This window comes from Mirounga leonina, unplaced genomic scaffold (assembly GCF_011800145.1).
Source record: "Mirounga leonina isolate KUSES-001 unplaced genomic scaffold, KU_Mleo_1.0 Mir_454, whole genome shotgun sequence".
NCBI lineage: Eukaryota > Metazoa > Chordata > Mammalia > Carnivora > Phocidae > Mirounga > Mirounga leonina.
This window is the reverse complement of record NW_023270763.1, coordinates 17160776-17187641: the sequence shown is the minus strand read 5'-3', so window position 1 is coordinate 17187641 and position 26866 is coordinate 17160776. Positions and strand designations below refer to the sequence as shown.

The 26866-nt window shown below is 44.4% G+C and overlaps 1 protein-coding gene across 3 annotated transcripts; it reads left to right on the top strand.

The window, feature by feature from the left end:
• The first annotated feature begins 451 nt into the window (after window positions 1-451).
• On the top strand, window positions 452-26866 carry KCTD13 (potassium channel tetramerization domain containing 13). 3 transcript variants are annotated; one of them, XM_034988916.1, is made up of 6 exons: window positions 452-1793; window positions 15339-15508; window positions 23041-23130; window positions 23222-23274; window positions 23947-24142; window positions 26138-26866. In XM_034988916.1, exons 1-6 carry the CDS (start codon window positions 1676-1678, stop codon window positions 26372-26374), a joined length of 864 nt encoding a protein of 287 aa, XP_034844807.1. In that variant the 5' UTR covers window positions 452-1675; the 3' UTR covers window positions 26375-26866. The 3 variants fall into 3 exon arrangements, with proteins under 3 accessions (XP_034844807.1, XP_034844806.1, XP_034844805.1); XM_034988915.1 differs by lacking the exon at window positions 452-1793 and adding an exon at window positions 13586-14034; XM_034988914.1 differs by lacking the exon at window positions 452-1793 and adding an exon at window positions 13847-14621.

The following is a 26866-nucleotide window of genomic DNA, read 5'->3' as shown; positions in this document are numbered from 1 at the left end:
AGTTGCAAAGCTTGGGGTTTCTGAGAGTTTTGATAATTATGAGTTTTTGAATTTCTTTAGTTCTCTCTCTTTTTTTTTTTAAGATTTTAATTTATTTATTTGACAGAGAGAGACAGTGAAAACAAGCAGGGGAGTGGGGGGGGGGGGGAGAAGCAGGCTTCCCGCTGAGCAGGGATCATGACCTGAGCCGAAGGCAGGCCCTTAACGACTGAGCCACCCAGGCGCCCCCTAGTTCTCTTATTTTTGCTAAAGATGGTGGATGGTATAAAAAGTTTATTTTCTAAGTAGATTAAGAAAATAATGGTACCAGGGAAATATGTGTTTCTATTACCAGAGAGATAAACTGAAACCCCCTCCTTGGGAATTTTAAAATCAAGTCATTTTTTCTCTACCAGGATGCGCATAGCTCTCTAGCAAGAGAAAGCCTCAATCCATCCTCAGAATAAACAAAAATAACCAGAACATACTCAGAGTTCGTTTGGAGTTGTTCACAGGGCCTGGAGGCTTTGGTTCCTGTTCATGTCCTACCTTTATAGTACTGCAAGGAAGATGTCATTGGCAGTTAGGGTATGCGTTGGAAACATCCTCTGCCTTACCCTGAAAGTCACCCCCACCCATGTTGGTTCAATGTTGTTAATTTATCTCCACTATGTTGGCAATATCAAGTAGCATTCTTGCTAAACTCCACTTTGACTATGCTTACCTCTTAGATAACAACAAAACATCTGAAAGTTCTTAATTTGCTGTCCATTTTAGAGGGAGATGTCAGGAAATCTCTGTTTCTTTTTAAAAATTTAATCACTTTTTATTTGGAAATAATAATAGATTCACAAGTAATTCCAGTAATTCCACTGGTGGGCATTTATCCAAAGAAATGATAACAATCCCGATGGTAACATCTTACATCACCACAGTACGGGGTCACAATCAGGAAAGTGCTATGGTACAATCCACAGACAATCAGATTGCACCGGTTTTATGTGCATTCATTTGTGTTTGTCTGTGCACATATTGAATTTGATCACACGTAGATTTAGGTAGCCACCACCACCATCAAGACACAGAACTGTTGCTTCACTACAAAGATCCCTCATATTATCCCTTTGTAGTCACACCCATCCCCTTTCCCTACCCAGCCCCTATCTTAACCTTTGGCAACCACGAATCTGTTCTTCATCTCAATGATTTTGTCATTTCTACAATGTTATATAAATGGAATCAGACAGTATGGAACATATTGTGATTGGCTTTTTTCATTCAGTATAACTCCCCCCAGGTCTAAGCTGTGGCATGTTTCAATAGTTTGTTCCTTTTTATTGCTGAGGGGTATGATAACCACTGGCTGAGAAGCCTAACAAGAGATGGGAAGGCAAGCCAAAAATTAACAATAGCAGAAAGCTGTTACCACTCCTAGGATGGAGGAACAAGTGTTAGTGTTACCAGATCCCAGGGCCAGGGTCACCTGTAGAAGCTATAGAATCATGGCCAGCCTCTTCCGTGGGAGCTGGACCCATGTGAAAGCTACAGCCATCACAGGAGAAGCTACCTGACATGGGGATGGGAGTGAGGGTGGAGGAGGGTGCTGGGAGAGAAATACCCTGGCTTCTTCCTTCCTTCTTCTGCTTTACAGTCTCCCTCCATTGCTTTCCTTTGCTTCAACTGGAAGCCAGCTGACATGGCTGCCTGCGATGTGCAGCCTGTAGCAATCACCCAGCCAAATAACCGAGCACATCAGGGGACTGCGAGGAGTGGATCTGAGGGCAAACAGGCCCAGAACCCGCACAAGAGCACATGTGAGTGTTCAATTTTATGTAATAATGCCACATGGATTTTCTAACTTAGAATTTCTATTTCTGGGGGCGCCTGGGTGGCTCCGTCGTTAAGCGTCTGCCTTCGGCTCAGGTCATGATCCCAGGGTCCTGGGATCCAGCCCCGCATCGGGCTCCCTGCTCGGTGGGAAGCCTGCTTCTCCCTCTCCCGCTCCCCCTGCTTGTGTTCCCTCTCTCGCTGTGTCTCTCTCTGTCAAATAAATAAATAAAATCTTAAAAAAAAAAAAAGAATTTCTATTTCTGATGCACCTTGAAGTCATGAATTAACCTCAAAGTGTAAACCAATAGCAGTATAAATTTTTTTTTTTTAATCTTTCATCAGCTTGCAGGATGGGTGAAGGTAATTAATTTACCATCTGAACTGATTTAATATCTGGGGACAAGCCTATAAGGATAAATCCAAGATTGTGATAACATAGGCTGCTTGGAATTTTTTTGTTTTTTCTTTCTTTTTTAAATTATTAATTGTGGCAAAATACACATATGATAAATCTTATCTTATGGCTTAGCATCTTAGCCATTTTTAAGTGTATAGTACACTTTTAAGGTATTGTTCAGTAGTGTTAAGTGCATTCACTTTGTGCAACCATCACAACCATCCATCTCCAGAACTTTTTTCATCTTGCAAAACTAAAACTCTGTCATCATCTGACTCCCCTTTCCGCCCAGCCCCTGGCAGCCACCATTCTACTTTCTGTCTCTATGAATTTGACTACTTTAGTACCTCTTAAAAGTGAAATCTTACAGTATTTCTCTTTTTGTGACTGGCTTATTTCACTTAGCATCATGTCCTCAAGGTCCATCATGTTAGAGCATCTGTCAGAATTTCCTTCCTTTTTAAAGCTGAATAATATTTCATTGTATGTAGATACCATATTTTGTCTATCCATTCATCTGTTGATGAGCACGTGGGTTGCTTCTACTTTTTGACTCTTGTGACTATGCTGCTATAAATATGGGTGTGCAAACATCTCTTTGAGACTCTGCTCTCAATTCTTTTGGGTATATATCCAGAAGTGGAATTGCTGGTTCATATGGTAGGTCTATTTTTAACTTTTTGAAGAGCCACCATACTATTTTTCATATGGCTGCACAAATTTATATTCCTACCAGCAGTGTACAAGTGTTCTAATTTTGCCATTTCTTTGCCAATACTTACTATCCACCCCCCTTTTATAGTAGCCATCCTAATAGATACGAAGTGGTAACTAATTGTGGTTTTGATTTGCATTCCCCTAATGATTAGTAACGTTGAGCATCTTTTCATGTGTCGTTGGTCATTTGTATATCTTCTTTGGAGAAATATCTATTTAAGTGCTTTTTAAAAAAAAGATTTTATTTATTTATTTGAGAGAGAGAGAGTGTGTGTGCACAAGCAGGGGGAGGGGCAGAGGGAGAGGGAAAAGCAGACTCCCCACTGAGCAGGCAGCCCAACACGGAGCTCAATCCCAGGACCCTGAGATCATGACCTGAGCTGAAGGCAGCTGCTTAACCAACGCAGGCACCCCTATTTAAGTGCTTTGCCCACTTTTTAATCAGATTAATTTTTGGTTGTTGCTGTTGTTGAGTGTAGGAGTTCTTTATGTATTTCAGATATTAACTCTTTAGCAGATACCTTGGCAAATATTTCCTCCCATTCCATGAGTTGTCTCTTCACTCTGTTGATTGTGTCCTTTGATGCAGAGAAATTTTAAATTTTGGGGCGCCTGGGTGGCTCAGTCGTTAAGTGTCTGCCTTCAGCTCAGGTCATGATCCCAGGGTCCTGGGATCGAGCCCCGCATCTGGCTCCCTGCTCCACGGGAAGCCTGCTTCTCCCTCTCCCACTCCCCCTGCTTGTGTTCCTGCTCTCGCTATCTCTCTCTCTGTCAAATAAATAAATAAAATCTTTAAAAAAAAAAAAAAAAGAAATTTTTTGGGGCGCCTGGGTGGCTCAGTTGGTTGGGCGACTGCCTTTGGCTCAGGTCATGATCCTGGAGTCCCGGGATCGAGTCCCGCATCAGGCTCCCTGCTCGGCAGGGAGTCTGCTTCTCCCTCTGACCCTCCCCCCTCTCATGCTCTCTCTATCTCATTCTCTCTCTCAAATAAATAAATAAAATCTTTAAAAAAAAAAAAGAAATTTTAAATTTTATGTAGTCCAGTTTATCTAATTTTTTTTTTTTTTTTTTGGTCTGTGGTTCTGGTGTCATGAAGCTTTTCCCCTATGTTTTCTTTTAAGGGTATAATTTCAGGTCTTATGTTTAGTTCTTCCATGCATTTTGAATGAACTTTTGTACATGGTATAAGGTAGAGGTTTAACTTCATTCTTTTGCATGTGGATATCTAGTTTTCCCAACACCATTTTTTGAAAAGACTAGCTTTCCCCCATTGAATGATGTTGGTATCCTTGTTGAAAATCATTTGACCATATGTTTGAGGGTTTATTTCTCTATTCTATTCCATTGGTCTATAGGTCTATCCTATGCCAGTTGCCACACTGTTTTAGTCACTGTAGCTTTGTAATACATTTTGAAACCAGAAAGTGTGAGATGTCCAATTTTGTTCTTTTTCAAAATAATTTTGGCTATTCAGGGTCCATTGAAATTCCATATGAATTTTAGGATGGATTGTCCTATTTCTGCAAAAATCACTGTTGAGGGATCCTGGGTGGCTCAGTCATTAGGCATCTGCCTTCGGCTCAGGTCATGATCCCAGGGTCCTGGGATCGAGCCCCACATCAGGCTCCCTGCTCAGCAGGAAACCTGCTTCTCCCTCTCCCACTCCCCTTGCTTGTGTTCCCTCTCTCTCTGTGTCTCTCTCTGTCAAATAAATAAATACAATCTTTAAAAAAAAAAAATTATTGTTGGGCTTTAGATGGATTTGGGTGGGATCAACATCTGAACAATATTAAGTCTTCCAACTCATAAACATGGATGTCTTTCTATTTATTTGGGTCTTCCTTAAGACCTTCCTTTCAGCAACGTTTTATAGTTTTCAGTGTACAAGCCCTTTGTCTCCCTGGTTAAGCTTACTCCTAAGTATTTTATTATTTTTGATGCTATTGTGAATGGGATTTTTTTATTTTTTTATTTTTATTTTTTTAAAGATTTTATTTATTTATTTGACAGAGAGAGACACAGCGAGAGAGGGAACATAAGCAGGGGGGAGTGGGAGAGGGAGAAGCGGGCTTCCCGCTGAGCGGAGAGCCTGATGCGGGGCTCGATCCCAGGACTCTGGGATCATGACCTGAGCCGAAGGCAGATGCTTAACGACTGAGCCACCCAGGTGCCCCTGGAATTTTTTTTTAAAGATTTTATTTATTTATTTAACAGAGAGAGAGAGCACAAGCAGGGGGAGTGGCAGGCAGAGGCAGAGGGAGAAGCAGGCACCCCGCAGAGCAGGGGGAGCCTGATATGGGTCTTGATGCCAGGACCCTGGGATCATGACCTGAGCCGAAGGCAGTTGCTTAACCAACTGAGCCACCCAGGCGCCCTGGAATTGTTTTCTTAATTTCATTTTCATATTGCTCGTTGTTAGCATATGGAAACAACTGATTTTTATGTATCGATTTTGATTCCTATACCTTTGTTAAATTCCTTTATTAGCTCTAATGGTTTTTTTGTGTGGAATCTTTAGGGCTTTCTACATATAAGATCATGTCATCTTTGAACAAAGATGGAGCTCCTGGGTGGTGCAGTTGGTTAAGTGTCTGACTCTTGATTTTGGTTCAGGTCATGATCTCAAGGTGGTGAAATTGAGCCACATGTCTGGATCCACACTCAGTGAGCAGTCTGCTTGAGATTCTCTCCCTCTCCCTCTGCCCTTCTCCCTTCTCATACTCTCTCTTTAAAATAAATAAATAAATCTTTAAAAAAAAAAAGATAATTTTACTTTTTCCTTTCCCATTTGGATGGCTTTTTTTTCTCCCCCAGTTTGGACGACTCTTAATTTTTCTCTTGCCTAACTGCTCTGGCTAGGACTTCCAGTACTATGTTAAATAGAAGTGGCAATAGCAGGCATTCTCATCATTTTCCTGATGTTAGAGGAAAAACTTTCAGTCTTTCATCATTAAGTACCATGATGTTAGGTATTGGTATTTTTCTTTTTTAAATAAGATTAATCAACAAACACCATTAAAGCAGGGATGCACATGGGAATCTCTAGAAGGTCCTTCCAGGATTTGCTAGTTCCCTAACAGAGAAAAACAACCATGGGCGTCTTCTTCTTCATGTAAGAAAAGGAGGGTGGCTGGGCTTACAGAGTTGTAGTAATGGACAGTAATATGTAAAAGGAAAATAATAGTATTTCATAGGCAAATAGGCCACCAGCTGAGAATTGTTGAGTGTTTTCTGTCAGAAGAAGAGTCTTTAATATGGGGAACCATATAGTTAGCAGAAACCTTAGAACTAAATCAAGGGAAAGTTTTACACATTCTGCTATTGTTTCTATAGCTCTTAGACAAGGTAGCTATGCCTTGGTTATTGGATCTAATGAAAAACTGACATAAGCAGTAGGCATCTGATGATCCCCATGTAATTGACCAGTGCCCCTAATGCTTGTTCAGACTTTTCATGAATAAAAAGGAAAGATGCTTGTGAATCTAAAATCCTAGAAACAGATCTTTTCATAGATAGTTCATACCAGTCTTTGTGCTTAAAATTGATTATGCTTTTTTTTAAACTGAAAAGTACATAATCATTGACAGATATTTATTAACTTATACTTTACTCATGTATAAATAACTTAGGAAGAAAGCCTCTCTTCGATTTAGTAATTACATTTTTAAAAATTATGAGTGTAGAAGACAAAAGAGCTCTCATAATAGTTTTGAATTCATTAAAGTTTGGAGAATTCCAGATAAACCTAATTATTCCCATTGTTCCTCATTTTATAAAGTAAAGAAGATCTCTGTGCTACCTAATGGCCATTTTAGAAAATCCAAAGATAGTTTAGGCATAAAAAATAGCCTAAAAATGTTATTAGTCTAAATTTGAGGCCTGAATTTAGGAAGGGCAAAATCAAGAATAATTGTAGAGGAAACAATACATAAGAAACAAATATCTAGGGGCACCTAGGTGGCTCAGTCGTTAAGTGTCTGCCTTCGGCTCAGGTCATAATCCTGGGGTCCTGGGATCGAGCCCTGCATCAGGCTCCCTGCTCTGTGGGAAGCCTGCTTCTCCCTCTCCCACTCCACCTGTTTGTGTTCCTCTCTTGCTGTGTCTCTCTCTGTCAAATAAATAAAATCTTAAAAAAAAAAAGAAACAAATATCTAAAGAAAAATATTTGTAGGCAATGTAAACAGACACAGCAATGAGCAACAATGGTTATTAGGAACTTAAGTTTTTTAAAAAAATAAGGACTCTTTTCAAAAATGACAAACAGTATATTTAAAAAGTACCAAAGAGTTAAGAATCCTAAAATTTTTATGGCATCACAAAAGACCCCGAGTAGCCAAAGCAATCTTGAGGAAGAGGAACGAAGTGGAAGGTATCACAATTCCAGATTTCAAGCTATACTACAAAGCTATAGTAATCAAAAGAGTATGATACTGGCACAGAAATAGACACATAAATCAGTGGAACAAAAAAGACCCTAGAAATAAACTCACACTTATATGGTCAATTAATCTACAACAAAGGAGGCAAGAATATACAATAGGGAAAAGACAGTCTCTTCAATTAATGGTGCTGGGGGAACTGGACAACTACATGCAAAACTGGACCACTTTCTTACATCATACACAAAAATAAACTCAAAATGGATTAAACACCTAAATGTGAGACCTGAAACCACAAAATTTCTTTAAAAAACACATTGGGAGTAATCTCTTGGACATCAGCCTTAGCAACATTTTTCTAGACATGTCTCTTCAAGCAAGGAAAACAGAAGCTACAATAACCTATTGGGACTACACTAAAGTAAAAAGCTTTAGCACAGTAGAGTCAACAAAACAAAAAGGCAACTTACTAAATGCGAGAAGATATTTGTAAATGATATATCCAATAAGGGGGTCATTATCTGAAATATATAAAGAACTTATACAACACCAAAAAAACACAAACAATCTGATTTTTAAATGGGCAAAGGATCTGAATAGACATTTTTCCAAAGAAGACATACAGCTGGCCAACACATACATGAAAAGATGCTCAACATCACTAATTATCAGGGAAATGCAAATCAAAACCACAAGGAGATAATCACACCACACCAGTCAGAATGGCTAGTATCAAAAAGACAAGAAAAAAACAAGTGTTGGCAAGGATGTGGAGAAAAGGGAACCCGGTGCCCAGTCACTGCAAACGCAAACTGGAGCAGCCGCTGTGGAAAACAGTATGGAGGGCCCTCAAAAAATCAAAAATAGAAATATCATATGATCAGGGCGCCTGGGTGGCTCAGTTGGTTAAGCGACTGCCTTTGGCTCAGGTCATGATCCTGGAGTCCCGGGATCGAGTCCCACATCGGGCTCCCTGCTCAGCAGGGAGTCTGCTTCTCCCTCCAACCCTCCCCCCTCTTGTGCTCTCTCTATCTCATTCTCTCTCAAATAAATAAATAAAATCTTAAAAAAAAAAAAAAAGAAATATCATATGATCCAGTAATTCCACTACTGAGTATTTACTCAAAGAAAATGAAACTACTAATTCAAAAAGATATATGCACCCCTATGTTTATTGAAGCATTATTTACAGTAGCCAAGATATGGAAACAACCCAATTGTCCATTGGATAAATGAATGAAGAAGATTTGGCAGGTATATACAATGGAACATTAGCCATAAAAAGGAAAGAAATCCTGCCATTTGTGACAACATGGGTGGACCTTGAGGGGGTTATGCTAAGTGAAATAAGTTAGAGCAAAAGACATACCATATGATTTCACTTATATGTGGAATCTTAAAAAAAAAAAAAAGACTCATAGAAACAGAACAGATTGGTGGTTGAAAGAGGCAGGGCCTTGGGGTGGGGGAAATGGGTGAAGGGGGTCAGGAGGTACAAACCTCCAATTATAAGATAAATAAGTTCTGGGCATATAATGTACAACATGGTGACTATTTTAAAAAGAAAAAATTTAAGGTAAATAATATATGAAAACCTTGATAATTTACTTAACTTTTAAAATCAATACAAAACGGGCACCTGGGTGGCACGTTAAGCTCCAACTCTTTTTATTTTTTTTAAGATTTATTTATTCTTGACAGAGAGAGGGAGCATAAGCAGGAAGGGAAGAGGGAGAGGGAGAGAAAATCCCAAGCAAAGAGCAGAGTCCCACCTGGGGCTCAATCCCACAGCCCTCAGATCACAACCCAGCTGAAACCAAGAAAGCCCAACCGACTGTACCACCCAGGTACCCCTAAGTGTCTGACTCTTGATCTCAGCTCAGGACTTGATCTCAGGGTCATGAGTTCAAGTCCTGCCTTGGGCTCCACGCTGAGTATGGAGCCTACTTAAAAAAAAAAAAAATCAACATAAAAAATAAGAAGGCTTAAATCATGAGAAAACTAATGCTGATCTAATACCAACCAAAATATTGTGTTGGTATTATTTTTACATGGCAAATTAAAATTTAAAGACATTGGATTATGCCAAAAACTCTTCGTTTATCCTAGAACTAAGACCTTTTCTTATCTTGTACTATAATAACAAAGCCCATTACACAAATATACTTTCCAGTGCCCACAAAGGAAACATACATAGTTTAACAATTCATTTAGACATGTTTGACTGTTTAACTATACTAGATGTTCCTAGAGTGCACACATTCAAAAGAATAATTTTTGATTAGTTAATCTTTCAAGTCTTCCAAGAGAAGAAAATGAACAGCAAAAAGTGAGAGGGAGCTACTTCAGATAATTATAAAATTATCACTCTAAAAGGCTAATCCAAGCCTGGGTGGCTCAGTCGTTAAGCGTCTGCCCAGGTCATGATCCCAGGGTCCTGGGATAGAGCCCCTCATCGGGCTCCCTGCTCTGCAGGAAACCTTCTTCTCCCTCTTCTAGTCCCCCTGCTTATGTTCCCTCTCTCGCTGTGTCTCTCTCTGTCAAATAAATAAATAAAATCTTAAAAAAAAATAAAAGGCTAATCCATGTTTCTCCTGCAAGGAGAGGGAAAACAGTTTAAACATAGAAAAACACATTGTGTTTGCTTTTTTTTTTTTTTTTTGAGGGAGAGAGAAGAGAACATGAGTGGGGGAGGGGCAGAGGGAGGGGCAGAGAGAGACTTTTTTAATTTTTATTTATTTTTATTTATTTTATTTTTTTTAAAGATTTTATTTATTTATCTGATAGAGAGAGAGAGATCACAGGTAGGCAGAGGGAAAGAGAGAAGCAGACTCCCTGCTGAGCAGGGATTCCCAACATTGGGCTCGATTCCAGGACCCTGGGATCATGACCTGAGCCAAAGGCAGACATTTAACTGACTGAGCCACCCAGGGGTCCCGAAACAGAGAGAGAATCTTAAGCAGGCTCTACACCCAGGGCGGAACCTGATGTGGGGCTTGATCTCACCACACTGAGATCATGACCTGGGCTGAAATCTAGAGTCAGACGCTTAACCGACTGAGCCACCCAGGTGCCCCAAAAAACACATTTGATATATACATACACACACAAAGAAGAGTGATGTTCCAGCCTATTTAAAAAATAAGTTAGGAACTTGGCAATTTAATAGAGCCATACAATTAAAAAGTCAGCATTTATTAATCTCCAAAGTACAGAAATGAAATAATCACCTATGTTAAACAAAATAATCTCTCCCCCTTTCTTTTTTTTAAAGATTTGATTTATTTATTTATTTGTCAGAGACAGAAAGAGAGAGAGAGAGAGTGCACGAAGAGGGGGAGGGGCAGAGGGAGGAACAGGCTCCCCGATGAGCAAAGAGCCTGATGTGAGACTTGATCCCAGGACCCTGGGATCATGACCAGAGCTGAAGGCAGATACTTAACTGATTGAGCCACCCTGGCATTCCCCCCACCTTTTGTTTTTCCTAAAGTAGGCTCCACACGGGGTGCCTTTTAACAAACAAGACAATCTCCTCATAAGGGTTTCTTCCTTCCTTTTTTTTTTTTTGTTGTTGTTGTTCGAGGTTCTTGTTAGGGGCCACTGCAATTCTAACTTGTCCCTAGTGAGATTGTGTCAGAGAGGTAAGGGTACAAGTTAGTGTTATTGTGAGAAGGAAGCAGAAATTTGGCTGTGCAACTTGTATCTGCAGAACTTGGCCAAAGGCCAATTATCATTGACAGGGGCCAGAGAAAATGTCCTGATTCTGGGCAGAAGAAATGAAACAAAGCAGTTCCCAGGGACACAAACAAAATTGAGGAAGGAGTCCTTATAGCAATTTAAAATGGCAATCTGAGGGGGGCCTGGGTGGCTCAGCTGGTTAAGCATCTGCCTTTGGCTCAGGTCATGATCCCAGCGTCCTGGAATCAAGCCTCAGCAGGGAGTCTGCCTCTAACTTCTCCCTCTCCCCCAACCCTGCATGTGCTCTCTCTTGCTATCTCTCTCTCAAATAAGTAAATGAATTCATAAATAAATAAATAAAATGGCAATCTGAGGAAAAGTTTATCCAAAAGACACTGGTCTGAGGATGAATTCATAGCCTCTAAGGCTGGTTGTAGTACAGACTTATTGGACATTTATTGATGGAGTGATTTTTCTGGTTTATCCTGGTAACAAATGACACTCAAGCATGCTAACTATTTATATGACCCCTGAGTGGTTGACATCTCCAGCTTCTTAGAGGGACAATCACTAGAGTTTGAGCAATAACAGATTTGTGATGCCCTGCATACCTGTCCTTTCCTTAGAAATGTTTCCTCTTATAGACAAATGGCATTCAAAACACTAGACAAGAGAACAGATCATAGGAAAAGGTATAAAAAGCCAGAAAACAATTTTACCAAGGAAAAATAAAAATCTAATTGGATAACCATAAAACCAAAGGGGACATTATTGTAAGGAAAACAAAATAATCCCAACACTGAAGGGTCTTAACAAAACATCAGAGCTCACATCTAGTGAGAACTTACCTCCCAGCCATGGGCAGGATGGTACCTCAAACAGTTAGAGACACAAAGGGTCTCAGATGTGCACAGTATTACTAGAGTTGAGGGTCCCAGTCCAAAGTAGTGAGGGCTTCAGCTGAATATCTGTGGATTCTCCATTTTTGACAATGTCCTGCAGCTAAAGACCAGTAGGAGCACACCTGTAGTTGAACAAGGGAAATGGCACACCATGGGGAACGCATCACGGTCATCTCAGCAAGAATGTGTTAGGAAGGACTTATCATAGGATTTGGGCTTGTATTAGATGATTTTCGAGGAGGGCTTGAGAGAAGGGAGATTTGCTCTAGGTTGGATGTTGTCAGGAAGTGGGGATAATTCTTTTTGGTTATCTTAATTTTTATCTAGAAGGCAGGAGGAATGGATCAGGGATTAAAGCTGTTCTTGTTAAAGAAGCAGCAGTCACTCAAACTGTGGGGGTAGGGGTTATGTTTGGTCATTTTTGTGGTTTGGACAATGTTCTTGTTTTTGTGTTCAGACATGATTATGAGATGGTCTTTCTCTCAATCCATCAGAGAGTGTCTTTGTCTGATGTTGGTGTTCTGTGAACTTGTTGATGCTCAACAGGATAACACCATAGCCTAGCTGATAGTGCCGGGCTGCCTCCTAGCATTACCAAGGCTTCCAGAGGGAGAGTGTAAACTAGCTCCCAGCAGCCATGGGGTGCTTTTTTGTTTTTTGGGTTTTTTTTTTTTTACCAGTTACACTTGAAAAATCAGAATTGGCAACCCCTTTTGGTAAAACATGAGCTCTCTGGGTCACCACAGACCCCATTGCTCCCCAATACTTTATAATGCCCCACCCCACTCATTTACACTCCTAACTGTCCCCTGGCATTGAAATCTGCACCCCTCGCTAAGCAAAATAGGAACCAAGCCCAGAGAAAGGTGACTTGCCGAGGATCACCCAGTGAACTGTTGACAGGGTGGAAATTACAACTCTGTTTAAATTTTCCTTCCAGCACACCCCCATGCTAGACATTAAGATCCTTAGTTAAATCTCTCAAGTATCAGCCTCTCAACGGAATGTAGATCCAGTCAGATAAAACACTTCTCAGCACACTTTCTTGTCAATAACGTGTCCCTATCTTATTCCTTCTTCTTTTCGGGACTGGGTGTCTCACGATCTTAGCTGGGATTCTCAGACCTTTTCTTGGCAGGCTGCAGCCACCCCTGACATTCATTCTGCTCCTCAAAACCACCAGGCGTGTTCCTGCCTGGGGTCTGTGTATGTGCCCTTCCCCCTGCCCGGAGCTCTCCTCCTTCACACCTCCATGTGGCCCGGTCTTCTCAGCTTCAGCTCTGCATCACCTCCTCCTCCACGGACTCCCTGACGACCTTACCTACTCACACCCTGCATGCCCTAGCACTACTGTCACCTCCTCTAGGAGGCCACCTCACTTTAGCCTCTTGTACAAGTCTCCCTTGCTGCTTTGTTCGAAGCTCTCCTCAGTCTGTCAAAAGCGCGGGGATGGGAGGCGGGAAACCTTGCCCTTCACGCCCGCGAAGCGCTCTGAGGGCAGAGACCAACCCCCCGGCGGAGACCTCGCTTTCCACAGCAGCCCTGCGGCGGAGCGCGCCTTCCAACCAAGGCCCACGACTCGCGGGCGCAGCGCACCTCGCGCCCGCCCCCACCCCGCCGCAGGTGGCGCGCTACCTCTCAACTGGCCCAAGGCCACCACGCATGCTCCGCACCGCCGGCGCGCGAGGTCGGGGGCGGGACCTTGGCGCGCCTGCGCAACTGCTCGGCCCCGGCTTCCGGGCGGCGTCGGCGCGATGCGGCTGAGGGCCAGTGCGGCTGAGTAGCGGCGGCGTGTGGGCGTGCGGGCCGGGCGGGCCGGCTCGAGGACTCGGGTCTCGGGGTTTTGGGGAGCCGCCGGAGGGCGCGGAGAGAGCCTAGGATCGCCGTCCGCCGCCACTCTCTGGCATGTCGGCCGAGGCCTCGGGCCCGGGGGCGGCCGAGGCCCCCCCGTCCCTAGAAGCCCCTAAGCCCTCGGGTCTGGAGCCTGGCTCCGCCGCTTACGGTCTCAAGACACTGACCCCGAACAGCAAGTACGTGAAGCTGAACGTGGGCGGCTCGCTGCACTACACCACGCTTCGCACCCTCACGGGACAGGACACCATGCTCAAGGCCATGTTCAGCGGCCGCGCGGAGGTGCTCACCGACGCGGGAGGTACGCCGCGCCGCCCTTACCTGTGTGGTCCCGCATCCTCCAGATCCCCGTCAGCCTTCCGTCGCCCAGTCTCCCCATACCCTCTCTCTCGTCTCTCTACCGTCCAGTCACTCATTTCACCTCCCTCCAGCCCCACGTCCCGTCTCATCGCCCCTTTCCCATTCATGATCCCCCTGCTCTCTCAGTCCTTTACTCCCAGCAATAACCAACATTTATGGGACATCACACGCCCCCCTCCAGCAGGTGCTGTGGTAAGTAATTCAACATGTCACTTCAGAATTTTTATTATCAGTCCCCTCCAGTTCTCCCACCCTTTATTCCTCAGCTCGGACGACTTGGGAACCAGCCCTGCTATCAGCAGCACCCTCCGGGCAACCTACATGTTCCTTCCAACTGCCCAGCCTCATGTTTGCCTCTCTACCTCAGCACTGCTAACAACCAGCCTGGAGGAGTTGTCTGTCTCTGTGTTCCTCTGACACAGGTCCCTGTACATTCTAGGGATCCATCTCTAAATGCAGACTGTAGGAAAAGGCTGTTTTGGGGTTTGCCATGGACACCAGAGAGGAGGGTGGACAGTTCTTTGGCAGGTGAACCTTACCTTCGTGGAGTGTTGCCTTCAGGGTTGGGACCCACATGCCCAGGTGGAACTGTATAAAGTTTTTGTGAAGGTGGGGGAAGGTATTCAGAGGGGGTACAACAAGGATTTTAAGAGCAGGAAAATTAAAGTTTGGGAGGTGGAGTTCAGTCTTCAAATATCTGAAGTTGAAGAATTTATTTATTTATTAATCAAGTATTTGTAAAGTGCCAGTTAGTGGAAAATGAGTCAGACAAGGTTAGTTTTATGGACTTTTTTGTGGGGGCAGGAGGAGAATAATAAGCAAATACACGTACAGAAAACACCTGTAATTGCAGATAGTAGTAAGTTCTATGAATAACATAAAGGTTAAAATGGTAGTGAACTGGAGGGTGGGGTGGGTATTTTAATTAAATAGGATGGTCAGGATTAACACTAAAGGTTAGAGTTTGTTGATAAGGTAATCTGTAATCATTTTCTCACGGTGGGAACTTTTTCAGTGTAGAACAGACTTGGAAGGGAATTAATTCTCTGTGTCTACGAATGTTAAAAAGGGGTCTATGGGGAACTCACTGGAGATGTTTTAAAGGGATTTTCTTGGATATGGCAGAGGTTTGAGACAGATCAGTATTCAGACTTGTAGCTTTGGAATCTGTTTTTCATAAAAATTTAGTAGCTCCAGGGACCCCTGCAAAGCCATCCTTCCTTCTGCCTCTCTCCATTCCACCAGGTTGGGTGCTGATTGACCGGAGCGGCCGCCACTTTGGTACAATCCTCAACTACCTGCGGGATGGGTCCGTGCCACTGCCTGAGAGTACCAGAGAACTGGGGGAGCTCCTAGGTGAAGCACGCTACTACCTGGTACAGGGCCTGATTGAGGACTGCCAGCTAGCATTGCAGGTGAGGGGCCCTGGGTCCCACCCGATGCCCATGTCTCTGGAGAGCTGCCCAAGCAGTTAGATACTGGGACGTTAAAAAATAAAGGGGAGGCATATGGGGTACTGTCTGGAGAGGCTGCCTGTGGCCTGGCTGTGACTAGCCATGACCGCAGAAAATTTGGGGGTGCTTTCCTGTGTATCCCTGCTGCCTCAAGAAGGACCTCCCTTACCACCTCATGCCAGGACTGTTGCAGTAGTTAAATGATTGCTCTCTCCTTGCGGTTCCTCCCTGCCTAATCTGGCAATCACACTGCCACCCAAGTGATGATCCTTAAACACAATCACAATTTATTCTCCCCCTTGCTCAGAAATTTTAAATAACTCCCTGTGCCACTAGGAAAAAAAATACCTAAATTTAAATTATAATGACCTCTGTGTTTTGGTCCTATCCTGGGAGGCAGCATTCCACCCCCAGCCAGGTTTTGTTTTTTTTGTTTTTAACTTTTTTTTAGCAATGAAATCTTAGAAGCAGAGCTGCTCCTAATAAAACTGGTTGGGGGTTCCACAGCCCCAGCTGCTGGGCTTCTCTTCTGTGGATCTCTTAGGGTTCTGAGGAGAAGAGCTTAGAAAGCATAGCCAGGACCTGTGGGTTAAGTGTCACCTCTACCACAGCTGACTGAGTGACCTTGATTGAGTCATTTCCTACCTCTGGCGTTCTGTCCTCCGTTCCAAAAGATAGGGAAACAAGAAAAATAGGTACAGTGTAATGAGTTTTACATAAAGCCTTTTATTCTGTTCTATTTTTACAATGTTAAAAATGTCCTTTCTTTAGTGATACAATATTAATAGGAGATTATGAGAGTTTCTTTTTTGATGCCCTTTATATATTAAAAAGTGGCAACTATGAACAACTTTCTGTTGGCTTGGTGAATACTTACTGGTTCTTGAAATTCAAAAGTATAGAGTTCCTTTGGGCAGTATGCATGTTTTTCAAACTGCATCCCATAGGAAAAAAATGTATTTTATACTTACATATATATAACTTCAGTCAGAGTTTTATAAATACATGCTGATATATTGTTTTCTTTCTTTTGAATGCTCTTTGGGACTCATTAAACTTATTTCAGGACCCATGAATGGGTCACCACTTGGAGTTGGAAAACCATTGAACTAGATGATCTTGAAAATGGGTTCCTGCTCTGTAGTTGTACATTTATCCCGTGTTACCTCATACCCGCTGTGTGTTGGGAGTGATTCTGCTATCTGCTTGTGTGTACGTCTTGTACCCCTGTTCGATACATAGGCGGGACGTTGGGGATGCATCCAAGGTCAAAGAGCCAGCCAGTAAGCCAGAGAGCTCAGATTCAGCCCCAGGTTATCTGACTCCCCAGTGCAGTGCTTTTTCCTCTGCTCCAGTTGCCTCCTTTACCAGGTTTCCCTGACACCGTTCCCATCCTCAGCCCACTCAGAGTTTGCTTGTTCGTGTGGAGGTTTTGGTTTTTGTTTTTAAGATTCAGGTATAGAGAATTGAGTTCATCCTACTCCTCAGTGTGGGGTACTTAATCATCATGGGTCTCTATAAGTCTTTTCTCTTTTTATTTTTCCCCTTTATTCCCAGCCCCTTGCCCACTTCCCTTTTACCCGTAGGTACCCCTCCAGTTCTAATGTTTTGATACATATACTTAGATTATGTTTGTACCTCTGAAAAGCTAAAAGCCTCGTTTTGTATATGTATTCGTTTTAAATTTCCATAAATGGCTTTGAGCTATGGATTGTGTGTTCTGTTTCTTAATTCAACACTTCTTTCAAGATCTATTCATGCTGCTGTTTGTACATTTAGTTCTTTGCTTCTAACTGCTGCACAAGAATCTATGGCGTGTATTCACTGTATTTTATTTATATATTCCCCTGAGGTTGGAGACCTAGATTGCCTCCACCTTCCTTCCCCTGCAAACGGTGCCACCTCCCACCATGAGCATCCTTATATATGTGCCCTTGTGGATCCTGGGCCAGGGTTTCTCGTGTTTGTAGGTGGAAGTGGAACTGCAGGGTCATAGAACACATACAAATGGATTTCAGCAAGTATCATCAGATTACTCTCCCAAATGACTATAGCACTTTATACTCCTGATCAGCAGTACATAACGGATCCCGTTTCTGCATATTCTCAGCAACACCTGGCATCAGCCAGTGTTCTGATTTTGCTAATCTGATTGGTATAGAGTGATCTCATTTTAATTTGCATGCCTCTAATTACTAATGAGATTGAGCATCTTTTCATATGCTTACTTGCTTTTGTGGTTTCCTCTTCTGTGAATTGCCTATTCATATTCTTTACCAAATTTTCTACTGAGTTTCCTATCTTTTTCTTGTTGCTTTGCAGAAGATCCTTGCATATTTTAGTTTAGTTCCTAGGGAGAATTAAGCCCGAAGACATGTATTGTACATAATAAATCTACTTTCCTCATATGCCTCTAGAATGGTACTATTTTCCTATCATCATTGGAAGAGTTGAGAAAATAGGTACTCTATTTATTTGCTGATTTTGAGATTCAGGTGAGGAATCCTAGTTGGGAAAGTCTGTTTCAGATAATTTCTAGTCAGTTTTAGTTGTCGCCAGTATTTTCTCTTAAAATGTCACCTGTCTGTGGCATCTTTTGTTGAATAGAAATCCTTGATTTTTTTATTATAAATAACCATTTGTTATTTTTAAAGCAGTATATGTATGTATTGTAGAAATTTAGAAAACACAGATGATCAAAAAAATAAAAGCTCCAGATACCCTTCCAGGGGTGTGTGTGTGTGTGTGTGTGTGTGTGTATTTGCCAAAATATATATGATCATGCTATATGTGCTGTTTTGTAATTTGCTTTGTTTGTTAATAATTGCTATCTTTCCGTGTCAATAAAATTTCTTCTTATCTAACATCCAGAGTATACACAAATTTCTCCATTTGTTCCAGAAACATCTTTTATGCCTTGTTCATCTAAACCAGGACCCAGTCTAGATCCTTGCATTACATCTGGTTATTATGTTCTCTAAGTCTCTTTCAACCCCAAACCATCCCTTTTTTGCTCATGCTGACTTGTTAAAAAAGACCACCAGTTGTCCTGCACATTGACCCACTTTCCAAATTTGCCTGGTTGTTTCCTTATGATATCATTTGGTTTGGTACTATACCCTGTTCTGAGTTTTCTGTAAACTAGACAGTAGATTTATTTTTTTTTAATTATTTTTTTTAGTATACTAATCGCTGCACCCAGCATGGGGCTCGAACTCACGACCCTGAGATCAAGAGTCATGTGCTCTTCCAACTGAGCCAGTCAGGTGCCCCAACAGTAGATTTAAAGGCTTGATACTATAACATTTTGATTAGAATATATTTTAGGTAATTTTCTATATTTTATATTGTGTTGAGAGATCCATAATATTGCTAATAGGACCCATCATTAGTAATACTCAGAGTTACCTAGATTCAGGTGGTGATGGTTGGATCCCTCTATTATAGTTACACCTCCTTGTTGCCAACCATAAACTAATCTGTGTGATGTTGTTTAGGCACTGTGTGAGTGGCAATTACTTACCAACCACAAACCAATTGAGAATCCTTACCTGAATCAATAATTTCATTAGGGTTGTAGAGTAATTATAATTCTGTCATTCCTTCAGTTATTACGTGAAATTATTTGTAAAGTCAGTTTCCGTTGTCAACTGGAGAAAATCTTGATTTTGATGTCAAGTTCCTCTTTTTTTTTTTTTTTTTTTTTTTTTTTAATGGTATATCCTTGTAGGGTCTTTTTTAAGAAGGTTTTTTTTTTTTTTTTATGTCAAGTTCCTTTTTTTTTTTTTTTTTTTTTTTTTTGCTTAATGGTATATCCTTGTAGGGTCTTGTTTAAGAAGGTTTTTTTTTTCATTCTATCTACATCTTTTGTTAGCTTTATAGTTTTATCTTTCATATGTGGGTCTGTTAATCTAAATGGAATTCACTGTTACAAATGTGAATTATGAAGGGATTTAACAATTTTTTGTCCTCCAGAGAGTGAGCTAGTTTTTCCAGTGCCATCTACTAAACATTCTGTGGTAGCCTGTGTCCAAGATAGCCACCAGCAATTCTTGCTTCCTCCTTATCCAGGCTCTTGTGTAGTCCCCTCCCACACTGAACAGAGCTGACCTATGTAGCCAATAGGATATTGCAGAAGTGATAGTGTGTGACTTCTAAAGCTAGGTCATAAAAGACATTGCAATTTTTGCCTCTGTCTTGGATCACTCACTCTGGGGGAAACCAGCTGCCACATGAAGACACCCAGTCAGCCCAAGGGAGAGTTTACTAGTGAGGAACGGAAGCCCCCTGTCAATAGCCAGCACACACAGCCGGGCATATGGGTGAACTCTAACAAGCAGATTCTCTAGGTCCAATCAAGTCTTCAAATAACTACAGCCCAGGCCAACATCTGGACTCCCAACTTCCTGAGAGACCCTGACCCAGACCACCCCCAACTAGCCAATCTCAAGTTCCCAACTCACGGAAACTGTGCGATAATAAATGTTTATTGTTTTAAGCTGCTAAATTTGTAGTAATTTGTTACCCAGCAGTGGATAACAGATTTGGTATCTGGGTGGGTTCTGTGGTAACAAAAGCCTGAAACGTACTAGTGGCTTTAGAACTGGGAAGTGGGCACCAGTTGGCAGGACTTTGAGGAGAATGTTAATAAAAGCCTGAAGAGCTTTAAAGGGTCTGTTCATGGAAGGCTGATGACCTCAGAGGAGGCTGCAATGGGGAAAATGTTACTGGAAACCAGTGCAGAGGGAACCCTCATCATGTAGAGGCAGGATTTTGGCAACACTGTCTCTTGCAGTAATGTAGAAAGTAGAAAATGTACCTAATAAACTGGGTGATGTAGCTAAAGAAGTTTCCAGAAAGAATGTTGAAGGAGCCACCGGGTTTCTTGTTGCCAACAGTAAAATAGAAGAGGAGAGGGTAAGCAAGAGGGAACACAATTAAACAAGGAGGCAGGAATTACTGGGTTTGAAAAGTCCAAACCTTTCCAGATAATACATGATGTTACAATTCACAAATGACTTTCTAGCAAAGATCAAATACAGGGCATTCTCAGTAAAACATGGTCTAAAGATGAAGCCGAGGATGTGATTGTAAAAGCCTTTGTTAAGACTTCAGAAACATCCCAGAAGATGCCTCAGAGCACTGTTGATCAAACAACCGTGCTGCCCCTCCGCCGTCTCAGCACACGCCCAAAGTAGAGAGCGTATCTCACAAAGATTTGTGGGTATGACATCTATCCAATGAACTGAACCCCAAGACTCAATGAGTATCCACCCATTAAGTTTTTAAAAGAATTACGTTGGCAGAAACACTGCCAGCTTGGACAAAAAGTGATCAAGACGGTACAAGAGAAGAGGCCTTTGGGCCCCCAGAGCTCTACAAGCAGGAAACCACGGAGCCGCAAGCATGGACTGTCTTTCATGGAAAAGGAAGGACGATTCAGGGCAGAGCCAAGAGCCGTAAAGAATCATTTCTGGCAAGAGTAGGCATCAGAGAGCTCCCAACATTTGTCCAACTGGATTGCAGAATTTCTACAAAGCACTGACTTTTGTATGCCACCTACCTCCCCCCAAACCTTTTGAACAAGAGTCCCCCACTGATTGTCCTAATGCCTGTTCCACCACTGCATATTAAGTATGTGGGAGAGAGAATTTGTCTCTTTAGTTCACAGGTCTTCAGATCAAGAAGAAATGTACTTAAGGAGCTGTAGTTAAGGAACTACACCCAAGGAGCCTCATCCCCACCTGGACTGACTTAGGTGACCGGATTCTGTACTTCAGGCTGATGCTGTAATGGGATGAGACTTTGGGGATCTTGGGAGGGGGTGAGTGTACTTTTCAATGGGAAGGATTTGAATCAAAGGGGCCAGAAGGTGGCCTGTGGAGCCAGCCTCCAAGGCAGTCCCCCATGATTCTTATTCCCTAGTATTCATTCTTTCGTGTAGTTCCCTTTCACACGGAACAGGGCTGACAAAACCAGGTCATAAAAGACATTGAAGCCCACACCTTGCTCTCTCGGATTATTTGCTCTGGAGAAGCCAGCTGCCATGTTGCAAGGACACTCAAGCAACCCTATGGAGAGGTCCAGATGACAAGGATCAGATGTTTCCTGCGGGGAGCCGGCACGAACTTGCCAGCCATGTGAATAAGTATTCTCAGACACAGATCCTCCAGACCCAGGCATGCCTTCAGATTCCTGCAGCACTGGCTGACTTGGCTACAACCTCAAGACAGACCCCTATGACAAAGCGACCCAGCTAAGCCACTCCTGAATTCCTAACCCACAGGAACTGAGATAATAAATATTTATTGTTGCCTTAAGCTGCTAAGCTTGGGGATAGTTTATTACACAGCAATAACCAATACACACTCCATACTTGCCCCACTGTTATGTGATGTCTCCTTTATAAATATCAGTTCTCATATATACATCAGCCCATTTCCAAACTCTCTTTTGTGTTCCATTGGTTTTGTGTTTGTTCCCCAAAACCACACTGTTTTCATTAGTATGGCTTTATAGGATATCTTAATATATGATAGCATCAGTCCTTCCTCTTGGCTCTTTTTTAAAATGGACCTAAGTAATAATAGACTTTTATTCTTCCATATTAATGTTAGAAAAAGGTCTTTTTTTTAAGATTTTATTTGTCAGAGACAGCACACACAAGCAGGGGCATCGGCAGGCAGGAGAAGCAGGCTCCCTGCTACGTAGGGAGCTGATGCAGGACTTGATCCCAGGACCCTGGGATCATGACCTGAGCTGAAGGCAGACGCTTAACCGACTGAGCCACCCAGGCGTCCCTAATATTAGAAAAGGTCTTACAAGTTTCTCAAAAAAAAAAACTTCTGGAATTACGGTTGAGAAAAAGATCTGGTTGAGAGAGGTGAAAGGGGTTTGGCATAAAAATTCTGGAAGACAGAAAAGAGGAAAGAAGCCCATGTATCTGGTTCTGCCTCAGACCTCATCCCACCCAACCAGGTTCATTTTTTCAACAGACACTGAGCATCCACTGTATACTAGGCACTCCCTAGGTGAGAAGAGACAGATCGTAAGCAAACATACAACAAAATGAGAAAACGTGAGGACCTCAGTGCTTTGAAGAATGAGCTACTAACGTGTAAAGAAGAAGGTAGAGGACGCTGTTTTAGTCAGGGAGCTTTAGGAGATGGACCAGCACCCTCTGAGGGGTACTGTTTTGAGTTACCTGAATGGCATGAAGGGGCCAGGCACACAGCATCGAAGACCATTCCAGGCAGGGGGAGCAGCAAAGGGTTGGGTGGGCACAAGGAACAGGCCGTGGGTAGGGCTGAAGCCCAGCAAGCCAGGGAGAGTGGTAGAGATGAGCTCAGAGAGGTTGGAACCTGCAGAGAGCTCAGTGGACCACTAAGGAGTCCGGATTGTTCCCCCCAAAGGCAACAAGCAGGTTTGGATGGCTTTTAAGTGGGGGAGTGAGTGACCTTTGTGCTGTTAACCACCTTCCGCTTCTTCTCCAGCAAAAAAGGGAGAACCTGTCCCCGCTGTGCCTCATCCCCACGGTGACATCTCCCCGGGAGGAGCAGCAGCTCCTGGCCAGCACCTCCAAGGTGAGGCCCCTGAGCCCTGTAGGGTGGAGGCTGGGGGCCTCTCCCTGCCTGACCCGCACCCGTCTCCGTGCTCTCCCCCCTCCCCCCACAGCCCGTGGTGAAGCTCCTGCACAACCGCAGTAACAACAAGTACTCCTACACCAGGTGACCGCCAGGGCCGGGGGGGGGGGGGGCCGCCCTGGGGTGGGGGTGGGGGGCTGGGCTCAGGCACAGCCCTAATGGGGGCCCCCAGGGTGGGGGGGCTGTGGCCACCCAGAGGGACAGAATGCCTACCAGGAAGCAGATTCCAGCTCTGGGTACTCTGGGTACTGTGGGCAGGTCATCGTCACCCCGGAGGTTCAGCGTGCTCACCGGCAAACTGGGCTCCGGCGGCGAGGATTAGATGAGCATGGCTAGCATTTATTTGCTAAGGGCTTTTCCGCAGCAGACGCTGCTTCCCGTGCTTTACACATACTAACGCCCATAATCCTCATGGTTGTGTGGGGTAGTACTATCTCCATGTGACACAGAGGGAACCGAGTCACCAAGAGGTGAAGGAACTTGCCTGGTGTCACTTGGTTGCAAGAAGTGGTGCAGCGAGGATGTTAGGTGAAGCCACTGGGCCCCTCTGCTGTGCGGGTGTTTGCTTGGCAAATGCTGCTTCTCCAAGGCCAGCTGAACCGGACTCCAGACTCGGGGGTGGGGGCGGGGAGGGGGGTGCGGAGGAAGCTCCCTGCTGGGCACTGGGGCCTGAGTGCAAGGTAGGGGGCCCCTGTGCTGCGGGAACAGAGGGAAGGAAGCCAGTGTGCTAAGGCCTCCTGGCCCCCTGGTCCTCAGCACTTCAGATGACAACCTCCTTAAGAACATTGAGCTGTTTGACAAACTGGCCCTGCGCTTCCACGGGCGGCTGCTTTTCCTCAAGGATGTCCTGGGGGACGAGATCTGCTGCTGGTCCTTCTACGGGCAGGGCCGCAAAATCGCCGAGGTGTGCTGCACCTCCATTGTCTATGCCACGGAGAAGAAGCAGACCAAGGTCAGAAGGGGCTCAGGGCCTGGTCAGGGAGGGCTGTGGTGGTGGGCAGCAACCAGGACCCCCCGCCAGAGGCAGCGCAGCAGACCGGGCAGTGGGAAGTCCTGGGAGTCAAGAGCTGCGCTTCCAAGTTCTGGGGTCTCGTGTAACCTTGGGCAAGTCACCTTCCCCATGCGGGTCTCTGTTCCTCTGGTATGAAACGAGTGTTGGATTAGAGTGGGATTCTTTACCTAGCCCATTTGGGTCTCAAGGCTGTCCTGAAGTGGTGTGCAGGTTTGGGAGTGTGTACGCATTTTTCCGTATAGAAGGACCATAGTTGTCGGGGCGCCTGGGTGGCTCGGTTGTTAAGCATCTGCCTTCGGCTCAGGTCATGATCCCAGGGTCCTGGGATCAAGCCCCACGTCGGGCTCCCTGCTCAGCGGGAAGCCTGCTTCTCCCTCTCCCACTCCCCTTGCTTGTGTTCCCTCTCTCGCTGTGTCTCTCTCTCAAATAAAGAAATAAAATCTTGGGGGAAAAAAAAAAAAAGAAGGACCATAGTTGTTAGAATCTCAGAAGGGTCCATGACCCAAGATAGGTTCTTATAACCTCAGGGCCTTAGAACACACAGGTCTCTAAGAACACGCTGAGTTTGTAAGTCCTGAGTCATTAACCTGGCAGTCATCAGCAGATACTGCTTGAGCACCTCCTCTGCACCAAGCACGGCACCAGGCTTGGAATCCAGGTGAATGAAAGGTCTAGTAAAGTACCAGCCCTCTGTCGTGTCATCTGCTCCCTTCTGACCTTGATATGGAGGAAGTGCCTCAGACCCAGTGCTATTTCATACCTCCCCACCTTTGCACATGCTAGTCCCTCTTCTTGGACTTTTTCCTCATCCCCACCTGCCTAATGAACTTGTGCCTAATCTTTAAGACCCAAGCCAAGCACAGCTTTCTTTGGGACACCTTCGCTCATGAGCTTTCAACCTCTCACAACCCCAAAGTTGGTCATACTTCCTTCCTAGTCTGCAGCGGTCAGGAGGGTGTCACAGCAGCAGCAAGGGGTTAGCTCCTTGAGGGTAGGGCTCTAGCTTTTCTTCCTATCTCTCTAGCACTAGACAGGCGCTTACCATGCAGTGGAAGCTAGGAAGCATTTATCGAATGTATGCAGGAATGAATGACCCAGCTTCCAAGAAGTTCCCACTGTAATTGGGAAGACAGGAAGATAAACCAGTAATGAGAATGCAGCTTGTTAAGAGTTATATTAGCTCTGTCCCTCCAGGCCACACAACACGACACCTCCTCTGTCCCTCTCCAACACCTCCTCGTTTCACCCCTTTCTACTCTCTCTCCACTGTGCCTCCTTCCTGCTGATCTTCAAATACTGTACTAAGTGCACCCCTGCCCCGAGGCTCTTAGCCTTGCTGTTGCCTGTTCCCCAGACTGCCCTTTCTCTACTTACCCACCTGGCTCCTTCCCTCCCTCCTCTGACTGCTGGTTGAATGTCACCCTTTCAATGAGGCCTTCTCTGAATGCCCTCTCTAAAGTTGTAACGTTTGTGGCCATGACCCTCCCCACCCCTTTTTTCTGCTGTATTTTTTCTTGTAACATTTATCACCATCTGAGAGTTTATATTTGAGTACACGTATGTCTGGGTCCTCCCCCTTGAACGTAAACTTCCTGCAGACAGGAACTTCGTTTAGTTCACTGCTATATTCCCAGTGCCTAGAACGACACCTGGGACGGGGCCGTCACTCAGTATTTGTCAAATGCAAGAACATACCAAGAGACTTGGCAGCAAAGGAGAGAAAAAAAGTAACTCTGCCTGACTTCAGAGCTGGACCTTGAGGGATAAGTATGACTTTGCTGAGTAAAGAATTTGCCAAGGGGTTGGATAGTCCAGGCCAAAGAACCCGTGACTGCAAAGGCTAGGGGGTGCTCCTGTGCAGGAGCAGCTGGGCCGGGGGGCTGTCTGTGTAACTGCATCAGAGGGTAGGAGCTGGGGCTCGCTGGCCTTTTGCAGGTGGAATTCCCAGAGGCCCGGATCTTTGAGGAGACCTTGAACATCCTGATCTACGAGACTCCCCGGGGCCCAGACCCAGCCCTCCTGGAGGCCACAGGGGGTGCAGCCGGAGGTGGTGGGGCAGGCCGAGGGGAGGATGAGGAGAACCGAGAGCACCGTGTCCGCAGGATCCATGTCCGGCGCCACATCACCCACGACGAGCGTCCTCATGGCCAACAGATTGTCTTCAAGGACTGACCTCTGACCTTTCTGTGTTCCTCCTGCCACTGGAACGCAGTTCCTCTCTCTTTCCCTCCCCTTCCCAGACCTTTGCCCCGGCTTTGCTGGCCAAGTCGTGGGTCCTCCTTATGTCCCTTCATTGCATGGTACAGTTCCCTGTGGCCCTTTTCCATTCATTCCCACCTCACTGCTAACAACACGGTATGTTCCAGCCCCTTCCATCAGTCAGAACCCTTCAGAAGGCCTGTTCCCTCATCCCATCCTTGTCTTGCTATCTTCCTCACCAGCTGGTTTAGAATGATTTAGAATTCCCCTTTTCTCTTTCTCACTCTCTTTTTTTAGCACATCGTACATGCCAAAGTGTCAAGCCAGCCCTTACGGACACCCACCATGTTCTGAGCCGCCTCCCCACCCATTGTGCAGGGTAGTTTCCCTCCCTCCTCCTTCCCCCACCAGTCCCCCCCACCCCTTTGACTTTGTACTAGGCTGGCCTGGGCTTGCACCAGCTCA

What these genes read in the sequence shown, in the direction of transcription:
- KCTD13 (XM_034988914.1), top strand. Translation starts at nt 14,300, where the DNA reads ATGTCACTTCAGAATTTTTATTATCAGTCCCCTCCAGTTCTCCCACCC. An exon ending in AACAAGTACTCCTACACCAG is followed by an intron (nt 23,275 to 23,946) that starts GTGACCGCCAGG and finishes CCTGGTCCTCAG; the next exon opens with CACTTCAGATGACAACCTCC. An exon ending in CGGAGAAGAAGCAGACCAAG is followed by an intron (nt 24,143 to 26,137) that starts GTCAGAAGGGGC and finishes GGCCTTTTGCAG; the next exon opens with GTGGAATTCCCAGAGGCCCG.